General features: G+C 35.7%; 1 protein-coding gene across 1 annotated transcript; it reads left to right on the top strand.

The window, feature by feature from the left end:
* The first annotated feature begins 4114 nt into the window (after positions 1–4114).
* LOC104611822 (11-beta-hydroxysteroid dehydrogenase A-like) lies at positions 4115–9156 on the top strand. The gene is made up of 6 exons (XM_010279047.3): positions 4115–4324; positions 4447–4639; positions 4832–4917; positions 5682–5813; positions 5911–6075; positions 8628–9156. The coding sequence occupies exons 1-6, from the start codon at positions 4142–4144 to the stop codon at positions 8820–8822; spliced, it is 954 nt and encodes a 317-aa protein (XP_010277349.1). The 5' UTR covers positions 4115–4141; the 3' UTR covers positions 8823–9156.
* The last annotated feature ends 1577 nt before the right edge of the window (positions 9157–10733 follow it).

Raw genomic sequence — 10733 nt, 5'->3', positions numbered from 1 at the left:
TTTATTCATGCGAAAATATTTTCAATGCATAGCTGCAAGTGGCTGTAAGTATGGTTTGAGTATAGTCTTGTGAGGACTGAATCTGAGTTTCGTCAAATTGATGTTCCTTGTTGGAGGGAAGGGGGGATGAGGTCTTAATCGGTCTAGCTGAAGTTACTGTGATATTTGATCAAACTGAAGTTATTGTCAATTGTGAATCCAACGGTAACAGACATACAAATATTATAACCATTATTATTAACTCTATCAAGGTGCCAACCTGGTTGGTAAGGTCTCCTGCTGGTTATAGCAAAGCACTGCTTGTTGATAAGGTTCGCCTGCACATGGGTTGGGGGATAGACTATCCCTATCCCGTTGTGTAGTTTCTTAGAGCAAAAAAAAGTGTTTAAAGTTGAGGTGATCTATTGGCCATTGGATCCAATAACCATAACATAAGAAACACATTTATTGAACACTTTATAAATATTCTGACAATTGTCAAAACTTAAAAGTTGTCTTTAATCTTTTTAAAGGGTAGGTTGGGGGTGCTTCAAGGAACAGGTGTACTCAGTACCCATAATTCCCCACCCCAAGTGGGGGTAGGATTTGATTCCAATCTCTGCTAGGACCATCAGAATACCTTACCAACCAGCTGGATGACACCTTGCTTTTGCTTGTAGTGGTCCATTTGACAGTCCAAGAAGTGTAAATTGCTTCATGACTGAACCCGTGACATTAAAAATGAAATTAGGACACCTCAACCGTACTACCTGTGCAAGGGAAGCATTTAGAGAAATCAATATCGGGGCCGATGGAAAGACAGATCCTGGGTGATACTTTAAATTAAAACCGAATTGTCAGATCGTTTGGAATCGATGGGTTACACAATTTTTAGATCTTTCGTATTCTATTACTATCATAAAGGTTCTGTATACGGCTGCACAAGGATGCTGCAGCAGCTATGAGCACCACTCAATAGGTACAAATTACAATAGTACTGGGGCAGAAGTTTGTGCCTTTGTGTGGTAATGGTGCCCCAGTGGCCATTATTTTATGAATGTCAGAGGGCCGAGATTCAGCGTTTTCAACTCGACACTCGATCAAGTTGCTAGTTTGGGTTAATCCATAACTTTGCATTTATTTGGGTTGTTGAATGTTGATCTTTCTGCACCCAATTTAATTTTCATCTTACTTGATGGTGTGCGATCTAGTCACTCTTAGCTGGATGGGAGTTCAGATGTCGGTTGCTTGGCTGGCGAGTCAAAATGCAAGAAGGGGAAAACTCAAAGAACCTGGGGTGGCTAATCCGGTGTGGTCACTTCGTTGTTTAAGTTAGTATGCTGGTTGCATTGCGAGTTGAAAGATTGTGAGTATGAGAGCTAGTGTGCAAGTAATTGCGCATACCTAGGTCTCAGGGGCTGATACCCTTATATAGCTGGACTGTCATGGGTCTCACAAAACACCTCCGAGATACTTGGCCTGCGCCATTAGAAGTCCATTCCGCCCCGGGAGGTGGATAATGTGCTAGCCAATAGGGCCTATAGTATCCACCTGATCCAGGTGGGATGAGGATAAGTCCCACAGTTGTGTGGCATGATCCTGAAGAGCTCGGAGACAATTGGCATGTGGCATGCTTCTAGAAGTCTGATATGTTTCACCTCGGTGAGTTAGACAATCCCGAGCTACTCGGACCTCAGTCATTCCCGTGGTGCCCAAGACACCCGAGGTGGCAGGTAATGCTGAAATGGCAGTAGGTGCTAAGTCACATTCTAGCTGATAGGTTGTATCCACGTGTCCTCTGTTTACTAGGTCGGGCTAAATCACCCCTCATCACTAAACATTTGGCATTTTTAGCACAAAGTGATTACTCTTAAATTTGAACTTATGTTTTCGTGCACACTTGATATCCCAGGATCTTATTAATATTTTTATTATTTGTTTATGACATCATAAGTTGATCTAAGGGTGTGAATGGACCAGTTATGGATTGGATCCCGTCTAGTTCAAAATCAAATTGAACAGATTGGATGGACTAACAAGACATATTGAACTGGACCAATCCACTCCAAAATATTTATTAGATTGGATTGGACTCGGTCCGTCTGTAATAAATTTATATTGGATTGGGTTGGATTAAACCAATATCTGGTCCATTAATATAAGATAAGAATATAGGTGTCAATGGACTGAATTTTGATTGAAACCAATCTAAATCAAAACAAATTTGAACAGATTGGACGGTTCAGACAATGAATTAGAGTGGTCCAAAATGATCCAAAATATTCATTGAATTATATTGAACCTGGTCCATTTATAATGGACTCACATTGGACTGAACCCAGTCCAATTGACACCTTCAACTTGGATGGTTGAACTTATTATTACCACCTAGAGGGAAAACGGGTTAGCCTCTTGGTCATCAGTTTTTAAAACAATGGTTGGGTTTGAGTACTCAATTTCAACCCGAATGGACGTCACTCCAACTTGAACTCAACCTGATTAAATGAAAAGGGATACTGAACCGCCCGAGTCAGCCTGTTCCAAAATAATAGTAAACCAATACTCAACCAAGAAGGATATATGTTTAAATGTTTCAATGATCCAAACACAACGGGTTGGATTTATCATGGGTTGGTCTCAATTTGAACCTGATTAAAACTGCCTTGATCCCAACCCGATAGGGTCGGGTTAACATGGGTTTACTACTTAACCCTGACCCACTGACATCTTATCCTTCACTTGCTTATTTTCTCGTAGGAATGCAAGTTGGGCAGTCTGGGTTGGGTTTATGCTCAACCTAGGCCCAACCCTAAGATTTGGGCCTAAGGCCCAAGCTCGGATTGAGCCTGAAGTCAAGTGTAATCTTTTCAACCCAGGCCTAATCTGCATTCAAATTTGATACATTTGGGTTGATCAATGAGCCCACTATAAAATTTGACATGTATGTGCACATGTATGCAATTATATATATAAATGTGTATATTCGGCTAGGTTCGGATTAGAATAAGATCAGATCAAGCTCGAGTCTAATTCAGATACCTAAAAGCTGGAATTGATCTAACCTGAAAACCGAAAATCCAAGTCTAAGGATGGGTCAGTCCAAGCTGGGTTTGGGCTCACCACCCGCCCGAGCTGCAGCCCTATTTTCTTCTGGTAAGATTGTCATTGGAACTAGGGGTATCAATTGGACTGGATTTGGTCCAATCCGATCCAGCCCAATGTGAGTATATTGCAAATGGACCAGGTACAGTTCAATCCAATGAATATTTTGAATCATTTTGGACCGGTCCAATTCAATGTATGGACCATCTAATCTGTTCAAAATTGTTTTAATTTTGATTAATTCTAATTCAAACCTGGTCCATTGACACTTATATTCTTATCTTCTACCAATGGATCAGAGACAAATCTCAATTCAATATAAATTCACTATATATGTATGGACCAGGTCCAATCCAATCCAATTCAATATGTCTTATCTGTCCAAATTATTTTTGATTTGAACAGGGTTCAATCCAAAACGGATCCATTGACACCCTAAGAATTGGATAGAAAAAGTGCAGTAACTGAACTCAACCTAACAATATTACCATGAAAAAACACTAGTCCATTTTATTGAATTAAAAGGCTACCACCTACCAGTAGACTCGGGACACGTCAGTATTCAATATGCATTGGACTTTGGACACAAGATTGTTTTGGGTCCCGTACATGTGATTGTGATTGGTTACGTAGCCCCATACTCACCCGAAACCAGATCTGCTCCTCACTCAGGTGGATATTTCCAATGCACGGTGGATGTGCATGTGAGGCGCCCCTGCACATCCCGTTCCTACTCACGCATGTATTCGCAGCAGGTCCAGAATGGTTCCAAAGTACCCATACCCACACCTGAACTCTATCAACTTCTAAGAGTTTTGATGATTTTATTGCCAACCTTCCCACCTACAAAATTTATTGCCAAATGAATAGAGCTCATCTTTCGGTTGGCAAATGGGGAACTCCTTACTCCTAATTAAACTCACCAACTTACTAATAATATAGCTAGGCTGCTGATCACAGTACACTAATAATCAATTATGACTCTAAACATATATAAAACACTCAAAGTCGTACGTATAAAATGCTTCCATGCATGGGTTGAACAATATGTTGTAAAGCCATGGATAACATTCATAGCTTCCTGAATCTGGTATCTCCTCCCATAGCTTTCCTTCTGCTTTGTCTCACCTTTCCTCTGTTGATCATCTTCAGGTTTATAAGATTCATTCTAGCATACATCTACATGGAGAACATGGCCGGAAAAGTTGTTCTCATCACTGGGGCTTCATCAGGAATCGGAGAGGTTTGTGCAAAATCTCAACTGCGCTTACAGATCGATCTGATCGAATTAGTGCAGAATATAATTTGTTGGGTGGTAGGTGACGACTGATGCTTGGCTGATGGATCCTCATTTTTATTTGGCAGCACCTCGCCTACGAGTATGCAAAGAGAGGAGCTTCATTGGTGCTAGTGGCAAGACGAGAGAATTATCTCCGAGTAATCGCTGAGAAGTGTCGTCTGCTGGGCTCTCCCCATGTTTTAGTTGTTCCGGCAGACGTGTCCAAAGTGGATGATTGTCAGCGATTTGTTGAAGAAACAGTGAACCAGTTCGGCAGGCGTAAGTCCAGCAGCTAGAGCTTGCTTCTTTGTTTAGGTTCAGTTTGGAAGGAGTACAAATGCAAATGCAAATTTGTAGAGTGTAAATACATACAAAATACAAAGTTTTACGCTCTGCTCCTTCTAAACTGAGCCTTCGGAGTAGTTAATTGTTTTGCTAATGTATAAAGAGTTTCAAGTTTCTGGTTTGCAGTGGATCATCTGGTGTGCAACGCTGGGATTGATAGCTTTTGCCTATTCAAAGAAGCAGTTAATGTCGCAAATTTCACATCTGTGATGGTACTTACTTCCAAGTAATTATATAACTGTAGTGTGACTTTTTTCTTTTCTTTTGGGTTATAATACTGAGACCCACCTTTTGCTTTGGGCTAGTGACACCTTCGTCCCCAAACTTATTTCATTAATTTCATTCCGAAACCTAAGTTTTGAACTTCTCATATTTTTTTAGGGTTTGATTTTGCAGTTCGGATTAGGTAGGTACGTTAAATGAGCACTTAAATTTTTTTTTTGACAACTGTCTCTTAAAATACCCCAGCCTACCCTTGAAAAAAATTAATACCCACTTTTGATAGTTGTCAAAATATTTATCAAGTGCTCAATTAACGTGCTTACTTTGTTGTGCCTACTATATCCCGCCCCTTGATTATGATGCTGGAAAGACACAACATGGGAAAAACTTAACTGTGACAAATCATGTGCCTACTTAATCCATTTTTTTTTATATTTCTCAGGTAAATAAGATAATGGCTCTTTTATTTATAAAAAACAATAATTATTAAAATGGTCAATTTTATCCCATCTAAGTGTTGGCAACTTACCTTTAGTGGGAAAGTTATTACCTATATGGAACAATGAGTATCACTTTGACAAGAAAAATAGGTTTTTCATAAAACCTCATAAATCTGAAAAAAGAACATGGGTGTCTCGATCAATTTCAACTAAAATTTCATGAACTCCCCCTCTCTCAAAATCCAAAAATTAAACGGGTCATTAAAATTTTCCTTTTTTTTTGAAGCAAATTAGTAGCGTGTTGGATTATGTAGGATATCAACTTTTGGGGGTCAATCTATCCCACTCGTTTTGCAATTCCACACCTGAAAAGGAGCAGGGGCAAGATCGTTGTCAATGCTTCAGCGACTGGGTGGTTGGTCTCACCGTGGTCGAGCGTGTATGGTGTAAGTGGAAAGCTTGGAAATACAAGCCATTTCTCATTATTTCTTGTTTTGATTCTCTCTTTAAAACTGAATGTCTTCAATATATGGCGTCTCTCAGGCAAGTAAAGCTGCGTTGCTGAACTTCTACGAGACATTGAGAGTTGAATTAGCACCAGAAATCAAAATAACAACAGTAGCTCCAGGGTTTATTGAATCAGAGATGATCCAGGGAAAGCACCTGACCAATGAAGGTGAAGTGAAGGTGGATCAGAAAATGAAAGAGGTAAGAAATTGGCTGTAGCAAGGATGACTCTTGGTATATATTTTGTGCTAGCCTAGAAATCTATTCGGGTAATGAAAAATTGAAAACCCTCTGTTGGTCCTAGCTTGTATTCAACTAGACCATTCTTAACTTGGCTATGCTAATTGGGTTGGTGATCATCACAATACTAGTTCGAGTGAACCTAAAAATCTTTGGCTCGGTTTGGTGTGTCTTTCCATACAGGCTGTTAATTGTTTAAAAGTTTGGCAGTCTGTGATTTTTTCTTATTCTTTTTTTTTTTTTTTGTTTGGTTGAAAGAAGATTTATCCATTGAAAGACTGTGCCCAAAAATACACGAGAAGCTCGATTTGAGCTTATTTTGGGAAGCTAGAAATAGAGCTTCTCACTTTTTTCGTCTTGTTTTCGCGCAGAAAAATGCATGGAAAGATGCAACTCCAACCAAATAGTCTATAGGCTGCCAAGATTTTTATGTAAAAGCTCACTATTAGATGTTTCAGAAGATCTTTCAAAAAAGACTTGCCAAATGACACCTTTATAAAACCCATTGTCTTAGTACCCATCTTTGGAGTTGTTGAACTACTACCCATTTGACATGCTTATGAAGTTATTATATTAATGCTTTTTTTTTTTGAAATGTGTGATGACATTATTGTGATTAGTGATCATAGTCACAATACTGGTTCAGGTCAACCTAAATCCATTACAAGTCTCATTGTCTTTGTTACTAATGATCCATCAACTCGGGAAGTTGAACCCTGTTCATAGGGTTACTATACTCTTGTGTTTTATTTTTGATTTTTTTATATACTAGTAAATATGGGTGTGCGTTGTATGTTGAAATTTTTAATTATAATGACAATTATTATTATTATTATATAATTTTATATTCCATTTCCATCATAAATAAAAATAATTTTTATTTTAACATTTTTATTTAATATGATGAATATATAACATTAGAAATGTCCCCAAATGTTTACAACAAAATTGTATACTTTTTATTTTTTTTGTTCTATCTTTTCTAAATATTTATTATTCATTGTTAATAAAAATATTTCTTACATTTCATACTTAATTTTATTTAGTATAATGAATATATAATATTAGAGATATGCTCAACTTTTTTTTTGTATTTTTATATTTTATTATTTGATTTTTTATTATTTGATTATGGCATTATTGGTTAATCCATTTGACCCAAATGGTTGAATTTCTTACCCACCAATGGGAGGGAAGAAAATAGTTTTATTTTCAAAATATTTATTTTTATATTATTAAAATCAATGTTGTGAATTTAATTAATAGAATTTAATGATGAGAAAATATATCTTAAATATAGGATTTAATGAGTGCATACACCTTAGATATGAGATTTAATGAGAGAGAATAGAAAAATAATTTTATTTCCAATTGATTTTAAATTTTATATTCTATTTTCATCATTAATTAAAGTATTTCTTATTTATCATACTTATTCTTGTCTAATATGATGAATATATGATATTGAAGATGTTCCAAAAAATTATCTTTAATTTCTATATTTTTTTGCATTTTATCAAGTTTTAATTTTTTTATTTAATTGTGGAAACAATGCAACATGGGTTGGCCTATTTGACCCAAAATTGTTTAATTTCTTACCACCACATAAAAATACTGCTTTTCCATGTCAATTTCAAAAGTATAAGTTTTTATGTTATTAGAATTATTTATGTATGGATTTAGTTAGTGGAATTTAGTAATTAAAAGAAACAAAAATGCCTTAAATGTATGGTTAAATGAAGGCCAATGAGAGTTAATACCTTCAATGGAATTTAATGAGAGAGAATTGAATGCAATGAATAATAGAATTCAAATTACATTTTCTGCTCTCATAATAGATAGGGACCCTATTTCAAAAAAGGGATATTTTAGTCCAAAAATATTCCAGACAATTTAGACACTATTGGTACTTTTTATAGTAGTATAGATGTTTGGTGGTGATATTATGGCTTTGTTCCTCTTTTAAAAGGTCATACCCAGATAAGTGCATTTATCCAAGTAAATGTTTTCTAGGAAACATTTGCTTATTGGGACAAGTTTACTTATCCTTATTCTTTTAATTCCTAGGTAAATTTTATAATAACTTTTTGACCTATATTAAAAAACTAATGTTAAAATGGTCAAAATTGTAACATTATGTTTTGTAAACCTTCTAATCAGGTGGAAAAAGTTACTTACTCACTTAGGAGATGAATATCGCTTATCAGGATAAATGATACTTACGGAAACTAACTTTATCATGGGCCTTAGAACTTATGGAAAAAAAAACATATTGATTTGCCGCTCCTATTATTTCTCGAAAAACAAATAGGACCCACATATTGATTTGCATTGTTGAACCACTGATCGGTTGACTTGGAGGGAAAATAACTCAAGCTCCGGAATGGGTGTGTCCCAGTAGTTACTATTCAACTATAACCTGTTTCTGTGGATTATTGGGTCTGGTTTAAGACATGTATGGGTATTGCATGCATGATGATATAGGAATGTGTATATGGGTGTTGGGAATGCAGATTGTAGCCAGCATTTTTCCAGTTCAGAGCACAGGAAAATGCGCAAAAGCCATTGTAGATGGAACATGCCGCGGAGATAGATATGTAATAGAGCCGTCGTGGTTCAGAGTGTTGGTACTGTTCCAGTTCGTTTGCCCAGGGCTGGTCGAATGGTTAACACGCTTTCTATACATACCCAACCCAGGTAAATCCTAGAGATATATATATATATATATATATATATATATATATATATATATATATATATATATATATATATATCTATATCTATATCTGTATTATAGTAAAACCCAATAGTAGAGTTTCTTCTACTGTCGGTTAGACTTAGTCCATATGGTAGGATAAAAGTGCAATTCACTCTTCTGATGTCCTTTGTAGATCTATTCTTGAAATTTGTAGAGTACCCATCTAGTTATAATTGAAGATAAACTTTCACTGCTAGCTAGCTAGCTAGTTGGAGTTGTTGTTATTGTATTACTTTGTTTTGGAATGGATGGTTTAATTTGTTTATTTAGTAGATTTAATTCAAGCTCTCGGTCACTATGCGAATATCTTTTTTTTTTTTTCATCAAATAGATGCCACAATACCAAAACAAGGATTTAGGTTAATTTGAGTGTACACAGCACATACATAAACACCTTTGTCGTCATTCTCTTTGTAATAAATTGGCAAATGTAAGAAAAATTGGGGGGAAATCGGTTGAATAATGATGCTATACAAGTCAGAATCAATTTTGTACATTCAAAGAAATAGATAAAATTAAGGGCCTCTTCGTTTTCTTTTTTAGATTTTTCCATTTGGGAGAAAGTTGCCAATACTTAGAAGTTGGATGAGAAAAAAATGTACCTATTAATAATGGTTTTTTAAGGATAAAATGGTTATTTTCTTATTTAATTACCTGAGAAATAAAAAAATATATAAATGCACTTACCTGGATAATTACATTTATCCGAACAATTAACTTCCCAAAAAGTGAACAGGGCCTAAGTGAGAAACCAATTTCACAACCTCAGTTTTGCAGATTTTTAGAGAAACAATTCCTCAAATTCTCAAAACTGATAGCATGAGACAATATAGCTTGTGACTGATTCAAAACATGGAAAGAAAGCAAACCAGCAATCATATACTCTGTTGGCAACAAAACAAATGGAACTTTCGGTTTTAATTAATGGGAAAATCTATGGTGCAGAAATGATATGGTATGGAAAGAGTTTTGACGAATCAAAGCTCATCTATTTATTTTGATAAATAACACCATGTTCCTTACCATATTTATGATTCTGGTTTATTGGTCAGTTATTTATAGGATATTATATATTTTCCATATCATAATCGAACCCTTAGGCTATATTTGATTTGAAGGAAAAAGTAGGGAAAGGTAAGGAAGCCTTTACAAATCTTGTACAGGTTTCCTTACCTTTCCCTTCCTTTCCTTACCTTTTCCTTCAAACCAAACATAACCTTAATTAATGCATATCGTAGGAATGCTATCATTGAATTTGATATTGCTCCATTCTCATTAATCCTCAGTGCTCGAGTTTAGTAATGGTGGTCAAGGTTCAAAATTTTATTACGTATCGGCCCGTATTGACTGATATGTATCGTATCTTTGAGGTTCTGGCACGGGGAACGGTACCAAATCTTTAGTACTGTTCCTTTTCGCCGTTCCAAAAATGTATCGTACCCGTATCGATAACGTTTCAGTGAGTATCGGCCTATACAGTATGATTTTACTGTTGCGAAAAACCAAAAAAAACTTCATTCGAAAGAGGGCTTCTAAACCCATTTTAGAAGCCCTCTTTCTTCCCAAAACCCTCTAGAAACCTTCATATCATTCTTGGAGATTGAAATCTAGCCAAAACCCACCAAAATGTCCACAAATTTCCAAGATCCAACAAGTTTTTCAAGATTGTTAAAAAATGAGCGAAAATATGTATGTTTTTTCAATTTTTTTACTATCTCAACCAATGTTTTTGTGTTTTTTTTTAGTTTGGATGCTTAAAAACATCTTTGTGTATGTTGATATGTTATTCTTGTGCAAAAAATCCCATTTATTTTGCTCCTATAGGTAGATCTTTGTGAATATTTGAAAATTTTCTAGAATA

This window comes from Nelumbo nucifera, chromosome 4 (assembly GCF_055504915.1).
Source record: "Nelumbo nucifera cultivar China Antique chromosome 4, China Antique-T2T, whole genome shotgun sequence".
Lineage (NCBI taxonomy): Eukaryota > Viridiplantae > Streptophyta > Magnoliopsida > Proteales > Nelumbonaceae > Nelumbo > Nelumbo nucifera.
This window is presented reverse-complemented; position numbering and strand designations above follow the sequence as displayed.